We start from the raw sequence: 22,967 nt of genomic DNA, 5'->3' as shown, positions 1-22,967 counted from the left end.
TGCGAAAGCCAACTAAATAGAATCAGCATTCCATCAAATACACAAACTACCAAAAAATGAGCTTGAAGAACAACTAATTATTACCTGAGGTATCAGCAAAACTTTGCATTCCATCACCTCCAGTGACTACATCTACCAAATGCAATGGAAGTGCAGGCGTGATTTGCCTCTGCTCTCCAGACATTCGTAATCCTACACCCATATGACAATCAATTCAAATGTAAAATCTACAAGCATGCTAAGCTCAGGTAGCATTTGTCTGACATACAAACTTGTTGCTTTTATTAGAACTTATCTAGCTTTTAAGCCATTCTTGCATGGCTTATTGCTACAACCAAATTAATGAATCTGTGCTAGTCAGATAGAAAACACTACTAATGAACAACTCTAACTGATAGCATCTGATCTTGAACCTCAAACATCCATTTTGGCATGCAGCCATAATCAGCAATTAATAATTACTAAATTCGGTATGCTAACGTCCCTTTGAGAGCTGCATTTTTTCTTAGACTGCATCTCTAATAAGAAAGATTCCACCACGAATAATCTAAGGAAAAAACACTTTGTTTGTGATTGATTAGCATTGCAGGTATAAGAGTAGGGAGTCTGTCTCCATTGCGAGATTGCTAGTACCTCGTGGAGTGACTTTTTCAATCAGGTTTTTTTGGCCTGGGTCATGCCCACATGAATGGTGAACTTTTTGACTCATGGAGAGGGTTTGGTGGCAGACCACAAATTGCAAAAAATGTGGAAAATTGTTCTTATTTGCCTCATATGGTGTATGCAGAGGGGACAAAATTACATTTTGAGGACCGTGAACATTCGCTAGGAGAGTTTACAACATTATTTTTCAATACTCTCTTCCTTTGAACAGCTTCTATAGACTTTAATAAGGTTAACTATCATGATTTTCTAGCATCCTTTCACCTTTTACATAGGTGTCTCTCTTCTACACATCCAGTGTACTTGGGTTGTGCCTTTTGCACTTTTTAACAAAGTTTTATTACTTATTAAACATAAATAAATTCAGTACAACTAGCTCCGAACTAAGAGTAAAGAAATTCAACTAAATGCAAATGTAAGATCAACTACGACTCAAGGGATGTCAAGGCCAAACAAAGGGAAAGGCACATTTGAATTCTTTATGAAGCCTAAATTAATATCTGGAATATTAGAGGGCTGAATGAAACCAGAAAAGGACTTAGAATTAAAAACATCCCTCATAATTTTTTTTTTGATCAGTAAAAAGTGAATTTTCATTAATATGAATGAAGATAGGCAAGGCCTATGTACACAGGGAGTATACAATAGAAAACACCTAAATACATTCTTCAAAAACTAAATTTGAGCTAGGAACTCATGTACACTGTTTCCATTAAGAACAATGGCTGAAAACCATAATAGTAAAGTGTGTAGAAAAAAATTCTGAAGCTCCTCCATCGATCGCTCCCTATCTTCAAAGCAGCGTGCGTTCCTTTCCAACCAAATACACCACATAATGCACAGCGGGATCATCTTCCAAGCTGCAGCTACTTGTGTACCACCTTTTAGACCCTTCCAACAAGCAAGCAAGTCCACCACCTTTGCCGGCATAACCCATGCGACATCTACCCTACGAAATTTTCCATTCCACAACTCTCTCGTCACCTCACAATGCAATAATAGATGGTCCACTGATTCTCCATTTTTTTTGCACAAATAACACCAGTCCGTTACTATGAGTCCCCTCTTTCTTAAATTATCCGTGGTTAGAATTTTCCCAAGTGCCGCAGTCCACACAAAAAAAGCCACTTTGGAAGGTACGCGTGACTTCCAAATACTTTTCCACGGAAAATATTCATTACCTTGTGATACCAGAATTTTATAGTATGTCTTGACTGAGAACTTCTTACTGTCTTTGCCCCTCCATTGTAGCCTATCATCTTGTGTCGTTAATCTTTCTGAGGAATATATCATGCTAAAAAATTCTGAAACAATAGACAGCTCCCAATCATGATTAGCCCGAGTGAATAAAATGTTCCACTGAAAAGAGTCTTGGGCAATCACACATAGATCTGCTATAGAAGCCTCCCTATTAATCGCAATATTGTATAGAGCTGGAAAGGCTCTCTCCAAAGAACGCTCTCCACACCAAACATTCTGCCAAAACTTGATGCGAGTGCCCTGACCAACTACAAATCTAACATTATTTTCAAAGCACTGCCATCCCCCCCTTATATATCTCCATAGACCCACACCATACCCCCCCCTTACTTCATTAGTGCACCATCCCCCCCAAGCACCTCCATGTCTCGAAACTACCACTTCCTTCCATAATGACTCCCCTTCTTCTTGATACCTCCATAACCATTTTCCCAAAAGCGCTTTATTGAAAGTTCTCAAATTGCGCACACCTAAACCACCACCCGAAACTGGAGAGCAAACTTTGTTCCAACTAGCAAGATGGAATTTAGTTTCTTCCCCCAGACCACCCCACAAGAACTCCCGGAATAATTTCTCGATACGATGCGCCACCCCTACCGGCAACGGGAATAATGATAAGAAATAAGTTGGTAGATTGGATAAAGTGCTATTGATCAAAGTGAGCCGCCCTCCCTTCGATAAATACAACCGTTTCCACCCTGCCAATCGTTTCTCTATTCTCTCAATAACCCCTTCCCATATACCTCTAGCTTTGAAAGTGGCACCCAAAGGAAGGCCCAAATATTTCATTGGCAAAGAACCCACTACGCATCCCAACGTTTCTGCTAGTGTATTGATATGAGGCACCACTCCTACCGCCACCATCTCGGATTTGCCCAAATTGACCTTTAGACCCGTCACCGCCTCGAAGCACAACAAGAGTGCCCTTAGGCTTGTATTTGATCCACCTCCGCTTCACACAAGAGAAGTGTATCATCTGCAAATAAAAGGTGTGATATCATGACAGAGCCAAAAGTACCATTGCCTGCCACAAAACCCGCTATATAGCCTCCTTCAACAGCTGCCTTCACCATCCGGCCTAGTGCCTCCATAACAATAACGAAAAGAAATGGAGACAATGGATCCCCTTGCCTCAGACCACGTGAACTACGAAAGAAACCCACCGGATTACCATTAACAAGCACTGAGAAACGCACAGTAGTTATGCAATATCGTATCCATGAGATCCACTTGTTACCGAAACCACATCTCCCAAGTAGGTAAAGGAGGAAATCCCAGTTTACATGATCATAGGCTTTTTCCATATCCAGTTTACAAAGTATACCTGATTTACCTTCCTTTAACCTCTGATCTAGACACTCATTAGCAATAAGAACTGAATCAAGTATCTGCCTCCCCCGTACAAAGGCATTTTGAGACTTTGAAATGATTTGTTCCATAACCACACTTAAACGATTAGCCAGCACCTTTGAAATAATTTTATAAATCCCACTCACTAAACTAATGGGGCGAAAATCTTCAATTTCCAGCACTCCCTGTTTCTTCGGAACAAGAGCTATGAACGTCGCATTGAAGCATTTTTCGAATTTTTGGAAAGTGTGGAATTCAGAAAATACCCGCATAACATCACATTTCACTATCTCCCAACAATGTTGAAAAAACCCCATCGAAAACCCATCCGGTCCAGGTGCTTTGTCTTTGGCCATGCTACTAATGATCTTCTGTACCTCTTCTTCTTCAAAAGGTCTTTCCAACCAACTTGCACTTTGCATGTCAATGGACTGAAATGGCAAACCATCGAGCTTTGGCCTCCAACCAGTCGGCTCTGTTAGCAGATTCTCATAGTAGTTCACAATATGATGCTCTAAATCAGTAGGAGAAGATAGAACTTGATTACCTGACTGAAGGGACTCAATAGTGTTGTTACGCCTATGAGAATTGGCCACTCTATGAAAAAACTTCGTACATTTATCCCCTTCTTTTAACCAAAGAGCCCTGGATTTTTGGCGCCACGATGTTTCCTCCATCAACAAGACCCTCTCTAATTCAGTCACCACTACCCTTTTCCGTAGAAGTGCCTCTTCCGAAGCATTTCCCCTTAACGCCTGTTCCTCCAAGACCTGAAGCTCCTCTAATAGACTAGTTTTCTGATTTTCAATATTGCCAAAAACTTCTATGTTCCATCTCCTTAAATCTTGCTTTAATGCCTTAAGTTTCCCAGCAAGAATGAAACTAGGGGTACCCGAGATCTGATAAGAAGACCACCAAGAACGAACTTTCTCAACAAAGCCATCCACTGCTAACCACATATTTTCGAACTTGAAATACTGACGACCCCTATTAATACCTCCACAATCTAACATAATTGGGAAATGGTCCGAGCAAACCCGGGCCAACCTCTTCTGATACAGCTCCGAATAGTGGGTTTCCCAAGAAGGAGAAACAAGAAACCTATCCAGTCTTGACCACCCCCTATTATTAGACCATGTGAACTCCCCCCCTGCAAGGGGGAGATCCATAAGATTCAGATCAAACATGAACTCGGAGAACTCTTCCATTGCTATTGAGTGGCCATTATTCCCTGATCGCTCGCTTGGGAAACGAATGATATTGAAATCCCCACCCATACACCACGGCACATCCCAAAGATGATATACACCCGCTAACTCCTCCCACAACCTTCTTCTTTCTCTATATCGATTAGGTCCATAAATGCCTGCAAATGCCCATTCCCACCCATCAATTACATTTCTAAATAAACAAGCCACCGAGCAAGTCCCAACACACTCTTCCATCACCTCCACAATTCTTTTATCCCACATCAAGAGCACCCCCCCAGAAGCTCCTTCCGAAGCCAAATATGACCATCCCACATAAGGACATCCCCAAATACTACGAATAAGACTTCGCTCAACATATCTTAATTTTGTTTCTTGAAGGCACACTATATCCACCTTCCACATTCTCAACAAAGTTTTGATGCGGGCGCGTTTGATGCGCACATTAAGCCCCCTCACGTTCCAAGATAGAATTTTAGGTTTCATGGACAATGGTCATACCCCTCCCTTTCGTTCTATCCCTACTACAACTACCCTCCTTCCCTTCATAATTTATAGAACATTGTAATCTTTTAAGCTCCCTTTCTCTCTTTGTAGCCGACTTCAATCTACTCTCTTCAATGGCTATAATGAGAGCCCAAAACTGCTCTTCAAAACCTGTACAAGACACCCCAGTACATAATTGCAATTCATCCACTTTCTTGAGAACCCAATCAGGGATAATGTCAGAATTGGGGCTAGGAGGATGGAGACAGGGGCTACAGTAAACCCAGCTGGAAATCATCTCTAGAAGCATTGCTCGGAGCCAATGGGGATGCCATCATGTGGAACTGAGCTATTCAGCCTCAATAGACACATCCGGAAGAATCATGCAAATATGGGATAATAGGGTGGAGGAGAAATTGAAATCAGTGGGGAACTATATGGGGCATGTTCTTTTAAAAATGTAGTAGAAGGCTTCTCATGGGCTTTCACATGAGCTCAAGTGTCAAACTCAGATAGTGACGAAAGGTACTTGTGAGATGAGTTGTCTCGTCTTTGTTGTTGGTAGGACTGTTCACCCAACCCGGAAAAGCACTCTTCCGACCCAACCTGAAAAATGCAGACTCCTGAATGAACAATTCCGTTCCGAACATATTACCCGAATTCCCAACCCAAATATAATTCCAAAAATTCAGGCTTTCCAACCTGATTCTGATTTTCCAATCCAACACCAGCAATCTTTTCTAGTCTCTAGAGGAGGATACCGACGATGATAGAAACACTACACAAAAAAAGTGCAGAATTTTCATATCATGTGGGTTTAACGCTCTTCTCTTTGATTTGTTCCCCGCCAGATCTATGCTTTGATTTGTATGATTTTGGAGATCTTTTGATTTGATTTGGTTTTTCCCAGCTTTTGTATTGATTCCGACAACCTATAAAAAAAATAAAAGGATATGCCTGCATGCATGCGTCGCTATTCCCATTAGCAATTATGATCCTCACCGTTTAACCACTTCTTCCATGTCTAAAATCCCATGGCTTGGAGCAAGGCACAGAATATACATAAGACAAAAAGCCTAAAAGGTAGATATTCGTGTGGAGTAGCAGATAAAAGACATTCCTCAGTGAAACCAAAAGGATTGAAGGTTGGGCAAAAATTGCAACTCTGGTGGGTCTGCCAGGAACATTAATGCCACTGGGTAACCGTCCAATCAGGAGCAGAGAGATATATAGCTAGCTAGGGTCTGTGACAACCCTGATCAGATAGATTAGTAGATAGCCAGATGACCCATCTGGGAAGTCGTGATGATGTAAGAATATCTCAGTTGTCATGTTCGGGTATCAAGTAATTACCCAACCCAACTCGATCAAGATCGGAAATGAATAAGAAATTTCCGATTCCGACCCACTTTGTTTCGGGTCGGTTATTTCGGGTCGACCAGGCTGGAAAATCCGGGCCGGGTACGCGTTTAAATGTACAGCCCTAGTTGTTGGTGGGAAGTGCCATCATGCATCAGTGAGGACTTTAATGTCACTCGACATATGAGTGAAAGATTGGGTGGATCTCATTCTTGTTCTGCTAAAGTGGATTTTTTAGACTTGATCTTTGAGTAGTATCTTATGGACATGCCAATTGTTGGAGGTTCTTTCACACGGTCAAATAGTCGGGGCATCCCTTCCTGGTGTATAATTAATATATTCTTTGTATCCCTAGAAGTGGGAAGCTCATTTTCCAAATGAGTCAAAAGAGGTTGTTCCGACTTCTTTCAGATCATTCCCCATTCTTGATTGTGGAGGTATTAATATTGAGAACAGATATTTCAAGTTTAAGAATATGAGACTAAATGCTGAAGGTTTTGTTGTGAGGGTAGGAGAATGGTGGTCTTCTTATAATTTTGAGGCACCCCAAGATTCATTCCAGCCCATAAACTTAGGGCATTGAAAGCAAATTTAAAAGCTTTGAAACAAACATTTGGCAATCTTGATGATCAGAGAAAGTCCCTTGTGGAAGCGCTCGAAGTTATTTATAGTGTGAAAGACATGAGAGTAATATATGTTGAAGATAAATTAAGAACAAATCAAGTAAGTGTTAAAGAATGGGCTACATTATCAGAGGAGATATATTGGAGGCAAAAGTCTAAGGCTCTTTGGCTAAAAGAGGGTAACGGCTGCACAAAACCTATAGAGGCATTCATGTCAATTGGGGTTTCCTTCGAAACCTATTGAGGAGATGTGGTTTTGGGGAAATGGCAATCTTGGATTGAGCATCGTATCTCTACAATGTGCTTTTCTATTTTCATGAATGGGACCGCTTCCAGTTTCTTCAGAAGCTCATGTGATCTGAGATAAGGAGATCCTTTGCCTCCTTTACCATTTGTCATTATTATTGAGGCACTCAGCAAAATGATATTTGCCTCTACTAATGGAGGTTTTCTATCTAGTTTCTCTTTGGGGTCTAGGGATTCAAACGTCCTTAATTTAGCACATCGCACGTATGCTGATGGTACTTTGTTGTTTTGTGAGGCAAACCCAAATTATTTTCGGTGCTTGCGTGCTTAATACTTACACTATAAAGTAGTTTCTGGTTTGAAGGTTAATCTGGTTTTTTTTAATAGGTAATCAAGAAGTTTTATTCATAAGAAAAGAAGCATGCCCAAGTACACAAGATGTATACATAAGGAGTACCTAACTAGAGTTTACAACCGAAAATAGAAAATCATGGACATTTAGCCCATTATGATCAATGACCTCCGCCCATAGGAACAAGGTTTTAAAAAAAAAGAACTTTAAGCTCATCCATTGTCCTCTCGCCATGCTTGAAGCTTCTATCATTTCTCTCCCGTCAAATGCATCAACACATACATATAGGGGCCACCTTGCAGATTGCCGCCACTTGGGGATTGCCCTGGAGGCACCTCCAGCTTGCTAGGAAATCTACCAGCCTATGAGGAATGACTCATGATATTCTAATTCCCGCAAAAAAGTCATCCCACATGGTCCTAGCCAACTCACAATGTAAAAGCAGGTGACCCACTGATTCCCCCATTCTTCTTACACATGCAACACCAATCCAACTCCCAATCTTGTGCTACCCTAATGAAATCTACATTTCATTTAGGAGCCACTAGAGAAGACAGAGATTAGCTACTGAGGCATCATTTACCCATACAAGCTCCAAAATGGCAGGGAATGTGCCTTTTAAGGCTCTGTTCACCACACCATTTGCCATGCCAAAATTTGACTCGAAAATCATCACCCACCTCAAGACGTGCACGTCTTAGAAAATCTCCCATCCTTTTCTAATGTGTTTCCACAAACTCATCCCATATGGTCCGCGTACCTCATTCGAACACTATCGTCCCCAAACTTCCCCAAACTTTGAATCTATAATTGTCTTCCATAGGGCCCCCCTTGTTGCGGTACACCCATGTACCCAAATGAGCTTGGCTGAACTTCATCAAGTTACGAATCCCCAATTCACCCCCAAATATTGGTATGCAAACAACTAACCAATTCATCAAGTGAAATTTGAACTCATCCCCCATCCCACTCCACAAGAAATCCCGCTGTAGCTTTTCAAGACAGTTCGCAACCTTTGTAGAGAGCGGGAACAAGGACAGGAAATATATGGGAAGGTTAGAAAGGGTGCTTTTGATTAGAGTAGGCCTACCCCCTTTAGACAAGTATAATCTCTACCAAGTAGCCAATCAACGCTCTACCTTTTCAATCACGACATTCCAAATGGATGGATTTAAGTTGGTCTCAATGGATCGAGTAATGAATGTAGACAATCTAGTTGGCATTATGGCGTGCAAGCCGCAAGGTGTCCTCTTTACCTATTGTCGGATTTCTAGGAAATAATTTGGGAAAGATTTTTAGGAAATAAGTTAGGAAACTTTGTTTTAAATATGTCAGATTTCTAGGAGATAAATTAGGAAGTTCTATTTTAGATAAAATCTGAAATAGTTATTTCAGATTTTAGATATTTCTGTTTCCTGTTTTATAGCCTAGGAATTTGCTGATTTGATTTCCTTATTAGGTGGCCCTCCTGATTTGGTGGCCTTCCTCTTCTATTTATATTGTAAACGTTTCTGTTGGAAAATAATAAGAATGATTATTCTTCTTCCCAAAAACTACACCTATGAATTACCTAGCCTCCCTTTGGGAGCCACTTTCAAGGCCAAGGCTATTTGGGATGAGGTTTACGAGAAGATAAAGTATGGTTGGCTAGCTGAAATAGAATGTATTTATCCCAAGGTGGTAGGATTACTTTGATTAAGGGGAGGTTTGGATACAAAAAGCCTTTTAACTAATCTCATCTCATTATTACAACTTTCCCAAATTCCCATACAAAATACAATAAACAATTCAACTTTTTCAAATCTCAAAATAATAATAATATTAAAAAATAATATTCTAACAATAGTTTATTCAACTTTCAACTTTCATCTCATCTCATCTCATCTCAATTCACTATCCAAACCTCCCCTAAAAGTACTCTTTCTAATCTGCCCACATATCATGTTTCTTTTTCCGCTTCCTTTTAGTGTGGTTAACCTGCTAGAAAAGCTACAATAGGACTTCCTTTAGGGTGGGTGGGTTACCACCTGATAAGCTAGTCCACAGTCTATTCTTCACTGTAAATTCCACCTGTAAATTCCCTAGAAGAAGAGGTAAATTCCACCTGATAAGCTAGTCCACAGTCTATTATTCTTCACTGTAAATGTGCTTACCAAAAACGAAGCATTTATACAAAAGCGCGGTCTTTGGCGCTTTTGTGTGAGCTTAAAGCGCAACAAAGAAAGCTTTTGTAATTTTTAAAAAACAAAATTACTCTCTCCCTTTTGACAGATGCTATTTACTTCAATGGGCTTAGCCTTCGTAATTCTCTTTTATCTTTTTCTACTTCTAGATTGGTGTTTCTCTTGTATACATCTTGTGTACCTAACTCCCGATGTTTGCACTTCTCAACAAAATTATTACTTAACAAAAAATGTAAAAGGACGATCATCTGGAAAACTATAAGAGCAAACCCACATTTCATGTGATGAAAGAGTAATGTGAAACCTAGAGTCTGCATAAATGATTAAGATTGTTTCAAGAAACCTGGAGTCTGCATCAATGGTTAAGGTCGTTCCAAGCAGGTCTCGACCTATCAAGGACACTAACGAGGAGGACACAAATCTTTGACAAAGGGAAAGGGACTGAACCATCAATAATTGGCAGCTGGAAATTTTGAGGAACTTAAAAATCCAGGAACCCAATCATTCAATTATATACACCTCAATGTGACCCCAAAACTAAGATATAGAGCTGGTGCAATAAAAGAATGTACTTAAACAAAACAAAACAAAAATGAGACCCTCATAGTTCTAAATCTTTTTGCATTAGTGTGATTGACTATTCCAAAAAAACTAGCTAGTGTTTGAGAGGGAAGAAAAACCTATTTATCAAGGAACTGGAAGAAGCAATGTGTCAAAGAAATATGATGTTTAATAATGTCTGTGTCACAGCAACAAGGGATATAAGACAACACTGCAGAAAAAAGTAAGAGCAAATCTGGTAGCGGCCACTCTAACATGGAAAAAATATCTGTGAGAACTCTTATTAGCGTAAAGCAACATATAATATATGATTTCAGTTGAACTTTTATTTATCATAGAGTCAATTTTTTGTTTTCCTTCTTCTTTATTTGACCACAAAATGCTGAAACAAATCAGAAGATTAGAGGCCTGTGAATTTTCATGGACTTTTTTCATCTCAAAAATAACAAATAAGACTAATAACCTAAATAGAGTTAGAGCTGGATGAAAAACATATATTATCTGTAACAGCATTGAGTATTAAGTGGCAGTTGAGAGTAATGCCTTCGCCTAGATGTACAGCAGCTCGGAGTAAATTCTCTTGTTCGTGAATTTTTGCAGCCTGGCCCTTATCCAAAGTTGGGGCAATCGATGGCCCTTGACGAGTTCCAAAACAATAGGCCTTACGAGTGTCAGCTAGTACTTTTTCAGCACTTTCACAGGCTGCTCCAATCATATCAATCCTAGCCTGTAAAATGGAGATGTCTAAATGTGTTAGTTAGATGTATGATGCAAAAAAATCATCAAAAGCCAAGAACAAAAAATTGGATGCTCAGTGAACTTTGCAACACCTTTAACTTCTCGATTTGTGAGGATATTGGCAAGTTTTGCATCCCATGAAGCAACTGCTCTCTTTTGGAGTTATCATCCATTTCCATCTCGGGCAGCAGTTTCGAAGACAACATAACTGGTAGTACTGTAATCACAAAATCCCACAAATTGATTTTAATTTTTTTATAGCTACACCATCTATTTACTTGAAAATACTCTAAAATTACAAGTTGACTTTTATCACATGTTGACTTATACTCCAAGGAGGTCCCAAGGAAGTCCTTAATATAACAACCCAAGGAAGTCCCAAGCCACATCTTGACTTATACTCCAAAAAAACTAATCAATATTACAATTGGAGTTCCTTTAAATTATTATAAAATGTAAGAACTTCTCCCTCCCAAGTAATGTGGGATCTCAATCACCACCTTCCTATATTCTAATTATACTCATACGAGGTATTACAATCTCCCCCATTAAACCCCCAATGCCCACATTAGGCATTGCATTTTAAGTGGCATGACTCAAGTCCCACACTTGTGATTGCGCTTGCCTTTTATACCATTTGTAATAGCCCAAGGGGGACCCAAGCCTCATTTGGGCCTATATCCATAAAGACGAGTCAATATTGCAATTGGTGCTCCTTGAAATCATTATAAAAGGAAAGAACTTCTCCCTCCCTAGTAATGTGTGATCTCATTCACCACCTTCTTCTACTCATTATACTCAATACGCGATATTACACTAAAAGCAGACTAAAATTATACATAACTGTTAAAATTCACGTGTAGAAGAGGTTTAATTCACATTGGCACCTCAAAAGTAAGTCTAGCTCATACAACGATATGATAATATCCATACAAATGCAGCAAGAGAGTAATAAGGTTAAATTGCTATCTCGTGTCACAAACATAAAGCACCAACTGTATATGCACCACTAAAAGGATTAGTAACTTCTGGCTAACAATTTACATAACCCAGTTCAACCTAAAAGACAGACTCAAATGTGAGACTGCACATTCGCCCATACAACACTGTCACAATACGTTGCACATGTTTCACGTATTATGACTGAATAGTAATGTTCTTTCACCATGAAACAAAGCAAAGTGAATTAGAACAAGCAATTATATCAAAACCAATTACTTTCCAAACACACAGTTCAACAATTCCTAATAATATTTACATACTCCTACAACATACGTTGACCTTCCACCTATCTAATTGTTGAATTAATTAAATCTAAGGTATCCGTATAATCAATGAAATTTGAATTAAAGCTAAGACTAGGCTGTATGAAGCTGCATGTAGGTCTATATAGAAGCAACATTTTTTCAAAAGAGAGCACATATGGAAGCTAATATCCCCAACGTAAGGTTCTCACTTTCTTATGTAACGTTTTTGTTTTTTATAAGTAAGAAAGACAGTTTCATTAATACGAATGAAATAGGCAAAGCCCATGTATACTGGGAGTATACAAAAGAAACACCTAAATACATTCTAAGAACCAAAAAACGACAACAAAAAATCATGAGCATTAGCTCCGTTAAACACCAAAGCAAAAAACCAAAGCAATAAGGTGTGCACAAAAAAATTCCGTAGTTCCTCCAAAGTGCACTCCTTATCATTAAAACACCGATCATTCATTTTCATCCAGATACATCACATAAGACACAAAGGAACCATCCTCAAAACCGCAGCCACTTGAGAACAACCGTGAAGACCGTTCCAACTAGCTAGAAGGTCTACCGCTCTCAAAGGCATTACCCAAGCCATACTGGTTCTACAAAAACTCCATCCTCAGTGCCTTTGCCACCTTAGAATGCAAAAGTAAATGATACACTGATTTCCCACACTTCTTACACATGTAACACCAGTCCATAACAATGAAACCGTGCTTCCTTAAATTGTCCGTCATCAAAATTTTCCAAAGAGAAGCAGACCATATGAAAAAAAAAAAACAACTTTGGAAGGCACATGAGATGTCAAAAGCTTATAATACGATCAAACTGTAAACTTATTGCTCCCTTTGGGCCTCCACAACATCATTGCTACCAAGCCTCAAAGAGTATAAAAAACTAAAAAAGGCTAAGAGTTCATCAATTTCCCAATCGTGTATACCTCTAGTAAAACAAACATCCCACTGGAAAGAGCAATTAGAACAGACTAACAGATCTAAAACAGAGGCACGCCAATCAGAAACCAGACGATAGATGACCAGAAACACCCTAGTGAGAGCATTTTCACCACATCAAATGTCAAGCCAAAATCGGATCCTAGAACCCTCTCCAATTATGTGGCTTGCAAAACTCTCACAGCCCTTTCTAATGAATTTCCATAAACCTACACCATACGTCCCCCTTACCTCATTAGAACACCAGCCCCCCAAGCACTTCCATATTTACAATCAATAACCTCCCTCCAAAGCGACTTCCCTTCCGATTGATATCTCCATAACCATTTATCCAACAAAGTTTTATTATAAATCATCAAATTAAAAACCCCCAAACCTCCATTAGAGATGGGAGAGTAAACTTTATTCCATATACGAACCCCCAACAATCCCTTAAAACTACGAAACCCCATTAGAGATGGGGGTTAGTAAGGCTGCATATTAGACGAAGTGAGGATTTTTATCCAAGTAGAGCAGGCTTTTATTATAGTTTAGAATTATGATTACAGGAATAGCAAGTTCAAAACTGTTCATGATTATAGATAAAATAACATGAAAACTTTAAATGGAATGGTGACAATAATACTTTTTTTTTTATCAGTAACAATAATACTTTAAACCATCCATATCTATGTGCACAATTGCCTCTTCATTTTTTATATTTCATCAGATTTAAGGGTGTGAAGATCATTATATGTAAGGTGTACTACTTTAAGATGAATAGGCTTCTAGCAAAGAATTAATTATATGCACCATACTCATGTTAAGATGAAAAATGCATACTTGTAGAATTCTCTGCATTCACGTTCTTTGGATTTACTACAAAAGCCTTGGAAACCTTCTTAATTTCATCAACGATGTTGAAAAGCTCAAGATTCACCATAGAATATTGCCCCAAAATGTCTTGCCTGGTGCACAACAAATGTGTGTTAAGGCAAATACTTTAAAAAAAAAAAAAAAAAGTATGCCAGCATAATTTACTATAAAAATAATCAGCAGTAATGAATAAACCACAATTTATATGCCTATTTCTATCAATAAAATTGGTTTACTGATCAAAACAAGTTAATTATGTTTCCATGTCTTTTTTTTCAACTACACGAGGTTTCTACCCACACAAACCCAGTATTTTGGTTGTTTTGGATTCCTTCTCTTACTAGTACTTCACATATGAGGATTGGATATAATAACATCCGCATCATTTCTCAAAAAATTCAATCAAACTTTGGTTTTAAATGACAGTTTGAGAAGTTCAGAGCATAAAAAGAATAGGCTAAAGGAAAACAGGGCAACTAGTACAAACAAAAGAACAGGAGAATAATTGTAACCCACAGTATGATTTATAAATTAATTATTTCATTATTATATTGTATTATTATTTATTGCAGTTGATGGTATTATTTTATGCCATTATTTTATGTATGATTTAAGTCATTATTCTATGCTAGTAAATTTAAATGTTTTTGGAAGTTTCGGTCTTTTTATTAAGGTATTATGTTTGGGAGCCTAGCTTGGATTGGATATTTTATTAGACTTTAATTTTTTTAGTTAGGTTAAATAGAAAGGGGTTGGATTTTGGACCTTAATGGATTTTAGGGTTTAAGTTCTCGGGATTAGAACTTGGTTGGAAATGGAAATGGGTTAGGATGTAGTCTAGGACACAAACCCATTAGAATTGTGTGTCAAGGAAATAAGACCCAGATCCTTTGGAAGGCCCAACCCATGCCCATGTACAACCTAAGACCCAAGACCCACACCATAGGTGAAGACCCCACCTGGTTTGACATGCATATATATGCACATGTGTAACGAACGTGAGATCACCTACCCTTCCAGCCGTTGCCCTAGTTTCTTCCTCTTGGTCAGTTCCAGTCCTCACCACCACACCGGCAAGCATCACCAGACCTACCCTATGTGCCGCCCAAGAAACAAGGTGATCCCCACATCGCAGCACTATGCAAACACTCAAAGCAAACATAAAACACACCACTTTCTTTCGGCTTAGCCGATAACCACCAACTAACGCCCTCATTTACCCCTAGGCAACGTTGGAAACAGGCTCATGCCACTGGGAGCAACACCAGCCATGACAAGCATCGATTTTGCGAAATCGTAACGAAAACCGTAATGCACCACTCAGCCACCACTGTGAGTTATACCCTACCTCATGCTTGCCCCTCCATAGCACCACCTTTTTGCCGTCGTGTATCGCCAACCATCTAAACCAGACCAAGAGAAGGAGCTCAATCACTCTCAATGCACTCACAGACACTCTCCCGATGCACACAGACCGTGCTAGAGTCACTACCACTCTCAGCCACCACCAACCACCAGATGAATCCACCAGGTGAGCCCAATATCCTCCACACCTACAGCCAATCCCTAACTTCATAGTGGGTCGATTTCCTTACATGAGATATATACTCTGTTTTTGTTAACCAAAACAGGGGAGAGGTCTTGGTTTCAACTCTCGGTCACACCCACCGCAATAGCTAAGACTCGTTTTCTCTAGGTACAAGTCTCTTCCTTGTTCCTGACATGTGTGTTTAGACTTATAATCGTGAGCCAGGGAGGAGCAGACGGTGTGTGTAATGTGTTGTGTACGGGTTAATGAATAGCGGTCGAAACCGTGGGAATAACGGAGTATACGTGTTAGGGAGGTCACCGTAGTGCAAGAGTATCTCGGATGGGAATGTTGGACATGTAAAAATATAGGTATTGAGGTCTCATGATGGGTGCAACTCGGTTAGGCATGAACCGTACATGTATGCGAGTGCATGTTCGGGCGTGAGTGTGCAACGATTATGGGACAGTATGTGTACAACATTTATGATGTGACTGAAATGTTTTTTGCAACTATACATTTTATGTACAACCATGTTTTATGTATTTGTACGAGCCTTCATTGGTAGCCCCTTTTCATGAACCCTATTTATGATGAAGGTAATTACATGTGATTGTGAAACTTCATGAATGATGATGTGACTGAATATTATAGTATGACTATATCATTTTAATGAATGAAAGGCAAGGTAAGATAAGGTTAAAGGAAAGAAAGGAAAATGAAAAGGTATGACTGCATGTGATCGTTGAGGTTAATGTATTGACCATGAAAGTGAAGGTGATACCATGAGGTTGGGGCGAATTGCAATGCCAGAATGCATCACTAGCAGTGCACCTAGTGATGACCCATTCCTGAGGAGGCTAGGTTCTTATCCGCTAGGCACGGATAGAGCCATGACCGCAAGGGTTAGTGTGTAACGGCCATTAAGAATATGAGGTTAAGAAATGAATGTTTCTTTTATGATTTGAGGTTAACATTTACGAATACTATGAAGTTAATGCTTTCTTGAGAATGTTGATGTTAACTGAAATCTAGATTGTTATTATGTTTACCATATGACGTAGTTCTTAATAAGTATTCGATTCATTTTGTTTTTTTATGTTTTTCCAACTCCAGGTGAGGAAGATTATGAGGATGCTGCCTGACAAGATGTTGTTTTGGGGGATGACATTGAGGCTTGAGGCACTGAGGAAAATTCTGATTTATTTACAGTTTGAGTGATATTGTAGCACATGACTGTTGTGTTCTCCTATAATAAGTGCTATTGAAAAGTTTATTTTGGAGAGATTTTATTTCAATACAACACTTTGAGTTTTCATAAATGTTAGTAAATCTTGATAAAAATATAAACATTTTAAGGTTAGTAGCATTCACTTCTTCTAGCTTTAAAACCCTAGAGGGACGGGGTGTTACAATAATAAAATGAAACAAAAAACTCAAACAACTTAGTAGCAAGGGGAAAAAACACTTCTTCTCCTTCCCTAGCAATGTAGGATTCAATTCACCACTCTCTTACCTAGAATCCAAGGTCTTGCACCATGGTTACTAAAATTAGTGTTTTCCTCGTTGACGCTTGAGATTCCTAGTTATATTTTTCCAAGTTTTAAAAAGGGGCAGCATCAAGCAATCATACTCCTAACAAACATGCTGGCAACAAGACTTCCACCACTTGAAAAGTCAAAGGAATATGGGGAAAAAATGTCCAGGGTGCACCATACTCAAAATCACGAAAACTATTAGCCAAACCCTTATGAATTACCATTGCAGACTATACAGGGAGGGTAATGACTTTCATTTCATCAATTACCAGAAAAATGAGTGAAGATATTTCTTTGAGGCCTTACATTCACAAACATGCAACAAATTATTAAAAATCATCGAACATTTCCATAATAAGTAGAGAAAAAGTATCCAAACTGGCATGTTTCACAACCATCCACCCTATTAATTCCTAACTATAGTGTTTTGTTTTTTGCAAGAAAAAAAACACTTAAGTAGAAAGGGGAAAAAAACACTTCAGATCACAGCTATACCCGCATAAAATCTGGCTCTTTTTTTTATTTATATAACAACCTCGACAAAAGTTATTACCAGCAATTACCAACATGACCTCAACATCCATCTTCTAAAATATCAATTTCATGAAAACCGGGATTCCGTAACTTTCCCAATAACCAAGCAGCCGATCAATCTACAAATTTTAAATTAAATTCGAGATTACCTATAATGCAGCAAATTTACACAGATGCCCAGCAACCGCAGAAAGAATAATTAGTGCGAGCAACCATTATTAACTGGGAGAAATTAAGGAATAACGATTTAGAAATGAAAGAGACAAGGGAAGGGGGAAGGACCATTTGGGGGTGGTGTTGGTGCGAGCATAGGCGTCGAAGTCTTCGAGGATGCGAGATATGGCTTTGAAGAGACTGATGGCTCGGGTCTTCACAGCTTCCAGGTTCAGCTGCTGCTGCACCGCTTGGTTCAACCTCTCCGGCTGCTGCTGCTGTTGTTGTTGTTGCTGTTGCTGTTGCTGTTGCTGTGACTGGTTCTGTACCACTACACCCTCCATGGCTGAAATCCCAGGCTCAAGAGGAAGAGAGAGGACTGGGAGGAACTGATACTAAGTTCTACAAATCTGACAATGTTTCGGATTAAAATTTCGGGGTTCGGTTTCGTTTTTCATGTCAAAACGGTTTTAGCCGATGGTGAAGGAGTCCCTGCGCCGGTTGTGCGAAGAGATGAGATTATAAATTTCTAACCGACGGTTTGGATAGCATGGTGAAAGACACCAGTTTTTTTTTTTTAAGTTGAATAAAATATTATTAAAATATTAATTTTTTAATATTATTATTATTTTAATATTTAAAAATTTTAAATTATTTATTATATTTTATATAAAAATTTAAAATAAATATAGCGATAAGATAAGTTAAAATTATTTTTGAATCCAAATAAATAACCATCAATAATGAGAAAAATACTATACTCAGTCGCCTAGGGAAGCGCCGCACAAGCGGCTACTGATGTGGCAATTAAATGAAACGCTGCTTTTTGAAGTCCTCAATTTATCATTTCCCTCATTTCTCTTCTTTCAGCCTCGTTTCCCTCATCCAGCCGAAACATGAAACCCGTCTCTGCCATTCTTTTTCCTCCCTCCTTCTCTGCTCCCTCTCTGCTCCTCACGAGGCCTCTTTCTTTGACCCCTTGAAGCCACGTCCCTCCACTCAAAGCCGCCTGTTACGGCCTCCCTTCGATACCTCCTTCCCTCAGCCCCTTCCCCTTCATCTCTCGAAACCCTAAGTGATTCGTTTCATATCCCTTTATCCCGAAAAATCCTAACTTTCCTTCCCCTTCATCGCGAAAAACCCAAACTTTCATTTAGTTTGGGAACACAGCTCCACTTCTGGCACACAGCTCCACTTCCGGCACGCAGCTTCAAACCCTAACGTCTACTACCACAAATCTAAGGTCCTATTTAAATGGGTATATTTCCTTTTAACATTCCATAATTTTTCCTTAGGATTTTTTTATCTACGAAATGTGTGATTTTTTTTATCTACAAACTGTTAGGGTTTTCAAGTTCTTTGTCTTTGTATTACTGATTGCTATTTTCTTTTTCTTTTTTGTTTATTTCCTGTCGAAGTTTATACACCCCTTAAGAGGATTTATTGTTGGGAAACTTCGAATTGATCTTTGAGAATTTTGGCGGTTCACCTTTCGGCCTAATTTTGTGGGTTTGGGTTCTGTCAAGTAGTGTATTGTGCCAGATTTTAGATTTTTAATTTGGTATAATACAAGTATCGGTTGCTTGAGATTTGAAGAATCTTTTCAGGTTCTAATAAGGTTATTGAATCTGTATTTCGTTGGTTACAAATATCTGGTAGAGAAGGCTATGTTTTTCTGCTTTTGACTTTCAACTTTGCTATTTGTTGCTCTTTGTGGGGTTGATTTGTGCTCTATGCTTATTCACTCGGAATAAGTCACGGACTCACGGTTGTTTTGACCTTGAATGTTGAGGTTCTGGGTTTTCTTTTGAAGATGTGAATGGTTTGTGGGTTCAGAAAAATCAAATCCTATAGTTTGCTGAAATGGTTGGAGATTGAAGCTGGATTCTATGAAAGGTTGACAACATTTCAGCTCTAGTTTAAAGTTTCTAGTACACTATGTAGATTGTGAAATTAAAAATCAAGATAGGTTGTTGATTGGTGGTAGTTGGTGCCTATTGCCTCTTTACCTTCTAAATGAAGCCATTTTCCTTATTGTAAACTATCAATTGGTAAGCTATAAAAGTAGCTGCCAATTTTGTCTTCTATTTGACTCACTAGCTGCTCAGGCTTGTGCTCGTTATGTAAGTGCTTGTTTAGGTGCTTGAAAATCTTAGATTTCCCTGTTTGTTTATCCTTGGAAAGAAAAAGAATACTTGATATGTTTTCAAATGCATCAAAACTTATAGCTGTCAACCTCCTTAACTTCTTGTGAGTAGTCAAAGAGAGTTTCTTAGCAGCAGACTGTTTCACATTCTTGATACAAGAAACTAAAAACTACTGCATGAGAATGTCCTCATCATCACTGTCTTCTTCACCGTCAGCAAAACCATCGTGCTTCTATAATATTGAAACTACAATGAGATATTCAAATACTAAAAGAAATCCAGGACGACCCTTCTTAAGGTGTCCAAAGTACAACACAAAGGTAAATAGTACTCTTCTAATGTAAGGTTGAAATAATATATTGATTAATATTACGTACCTAACAATTTTTTATATGTGTGTTAAATATTAGGGATTACCATATTGCAAATATTTCAAGTGAGTTGATAGTAATCAACACACAGACTCGGAGTTACAAGAAAAAGAAATTCAACTCTTAAGGAAGGAGGAAGAGCTCGAGAAGAGACTCATCGATGTCGAAAGAAGGGAGATTCAGCTCCGTAAAATAGTAGATGAGATCGAGAAGAGAGAGATGGTGCTATCCAGTAAAAATAAGGAGGTTCGAAAAAAGGAGTTGGTCCTTCTTGAGAGAGAAGCTCTCCTAAGGCGTTCACGCATGCTACCCCGACTATATTGGAGTTTTGTGATAATTGTTTGTTGTTACTTGTTGAATTGGTAGTGGTTTATGTTATAAATCATAGTCTGAATTTGTAGTGTAAGTGTTGTAAAAAGCTTAGAGAATTGAATTTGTAGTTGAAGTGTAAAATAACTTTTGGAACCTGATGTCCAGTTTATATGTACAGAATGTATAAATTTCCATTTGCTGTGAATTTAGATACTTGTAAACTGAATTTTGTAGTTGAAGTGCAAAATAGCTTTTGGAAATTTAGAGTCCAGTTTCTATGTACAGAATGATTAAATTCCAGTTTGCTGTGAATTTAGATACTTGTAAACTGAGTTTGTAGTTGAAGTGTAAAATAGCTTTTGGAACCTGATTTCCAGTTCTATGTACAGAATGTATAAATTCCAGTTTGATGTAAATTTAGATACTTCTAGAATGTCTAGTTTTTGGTCATTATGATGGATTTACTCGTCTGTTCAGGTTCAGTTTAAAAACAAATAAAATGTAAAACCTAAAACATGCCAAACGAACTCATGAACCCGCTGCCTATTATTAGAGGACTAACTCACGTACACCAACCACCCAAAACTGATAGAGTAACTCGCGTCCATCACCCACATTCAGAATTCATTTCCTTCAAAACAAATTGAAATGAAGAGCCAAAACATGCAGACTTAACTCACGTACACCAAAAGCCAAAACTGGTAGACTTAACTCATGTACACCAAAAGCCAAAACTGAAAGACTAACTCACGTCCATATCCCACAAAATAATTACAACTATCCTGAAAACCAAGCTTACAAACTTACAAAACTTAATTATCACAACTCAAAATGAACCTATAACTAGCATATGTTTCTTCCCACACAAATAAATTACAATTTTATTTGTGTGCCATGCTTTCTTCCCACAAAAGTAATTACAACAATTTAAATAGTCCTCTTGCCAGCTTCCTTCACAAGGAAAACAAAAAATTACAATTTTCAACTTGGAATGCTTTCTTCCCAAAAAAAAATGTACTTACAAAAAATATAACTTGCCAAGCTATCCTTGCCACCAAAATAATTACAACTTCCACGACCTCCATTCTTTCTTCCCACCAATATATTTACAAAAACTACAACTTGCAAGAATTCTTCTAAAAATATACAGGGGCAGCTATGGAATCCCAGAAATCATTGTGTTTGGTTATCTTGGTTGTAATGGCTTTGAACTTGCAACTGTAGGGAAATCAAAAAAAAAAAAAAATTAGACAATAAAACAATTGTAAATAGAAAATTGTATAAATAGAAAATAACAATAGCTATAACCATTCTACAACAAGTTGCTAATCTTTTTCCAAATGCCAATCTTATGCCCAGATTTCAATTGATTTAGTTCATATTAGACATGCCAAATGACAAGAGCTTAATGGAGTTTTGTAGTTCAAACTTCTACCAATCATTACATTCCCTACCACCAACCATCGTATTCAAAGCTGGCTTTATTAATAGCCATAATAAGTATTTTTTCTACCAATTTTTTTTAAAATTATCGACATTCAAGGTAAGCATATTCAACTGCCTATAGGTGTGCTAGAGTAAAAATTATCGACATTCAAGGCAAGCATATTCAACAAGAGATCACATTTTGAAGTGAAAAATGCTATCGTTATGGCATTAGAAGAAGTTGAAGTTAGAGGTACGCTCAATGTTGCAACAAGTCCGAACCATATCATTTGGGCAAAGGTTGTGATCCGTCCAAACCAAGTTGCATCTGTAAAGAATAAATAGCAAATATTAATGTGACATCAATTTATTAATATTAAAAATACCTTGGGTTTAGAAATATTACACTTTCTTGACTCCCAACCATATTTTAGAATCCACTAATGTCAAAAGCTGAGTTGACTGGAATAGTCTAAAAATATATAGATAAAAACAAAAATTATGAACCCATATAAGTCTATTGCACGTATGTGGCAAATACTTGTCCAAATATAAGGCAGAAATTTTCTAACAAAAATATGTATACGTGCACGTTTCCTTCAGAATCAAGATCTATCTCAGATTGGCCAAATAAATTCCTACACGTGTTTTGAGATAGTATATCCCCTCCATCTCGCTAATAGTCAAGTAACAAGTAAAAAATCTATATTATGTGCATTAGGTGAAATTGACCGAAAACTATGTTAAGAAAACCTTGAGTTGGATCAAATCAAACATAAGGCACTTACTTATCAAAAAAAATAAAAAAATAAAAAATCAAACATAAGGCACTATTTTTTTTTTCCTTGTTTTCAAAAAACAAAAACAAG

General features: G+C 38.1%; 1 protein-coding gene across 3 annotated transcripts in view; it reads right to left on the bottom strand.

Moving 5' to 3' along the window:
- Positions 1-18,395, bottom strand: part of LOC109004244 (mediator of RNA polymerase II transcription subunit 8) — a 38,799-nt gene extending 20,404 nt beyond the window's left edge. For 2 of the 3 annotated variants that reach the window (XM_018982728.2, XM_018982730.2), the window contains exons 1-5: positions 17,973-18,358; positions 14,058-14,182; positions 11,122-11,246; positions 10,835-11,018; positions 85-192 (exon numbers count right to left, since the gene is read on the bottom strand). In XM_018982728.2, coding sequence (XP_018838273.1) covers positions 85-192; positions 10,835-11,018; positions 11,122-11,246; positions 14,058-14,182; positions 17,973-18,187 — 757 coding nt within the window. In that variant the 5' untranslated portion in view covers positions 18,188-18,358. Of the gene's footprint in view, positions 1-84; positions 193-10,834; positions 11,019-11,121; positions 11,247-14,057; positions 14,183-17,972 lie in introns of all 3 variants that reach the window. The other variant, XM_018982727.2, reaches the window with a different exon arrangement.
- Positions 18,396-22,967: the final 4,572 nt, after the last annotated feature.

Source organism: Juglans regia, chromosome 7 (assembly GCF_001411555.2).
Source record: "Juglans regia cultivar Chandler chromosome 7, Walnut 2.0, whole genome shotgun sequence".
In the NCBI taxonomy this organism is placed as follows: Eukaryota; Viridiplantae; Streptophyta; class Magnoliopsida; order Fagales; family Juglandaceae; genus Juglans; species Juglans regia.
This window is presented reverse-complemented; position numbering and strand designations above follow the sequence as displayed.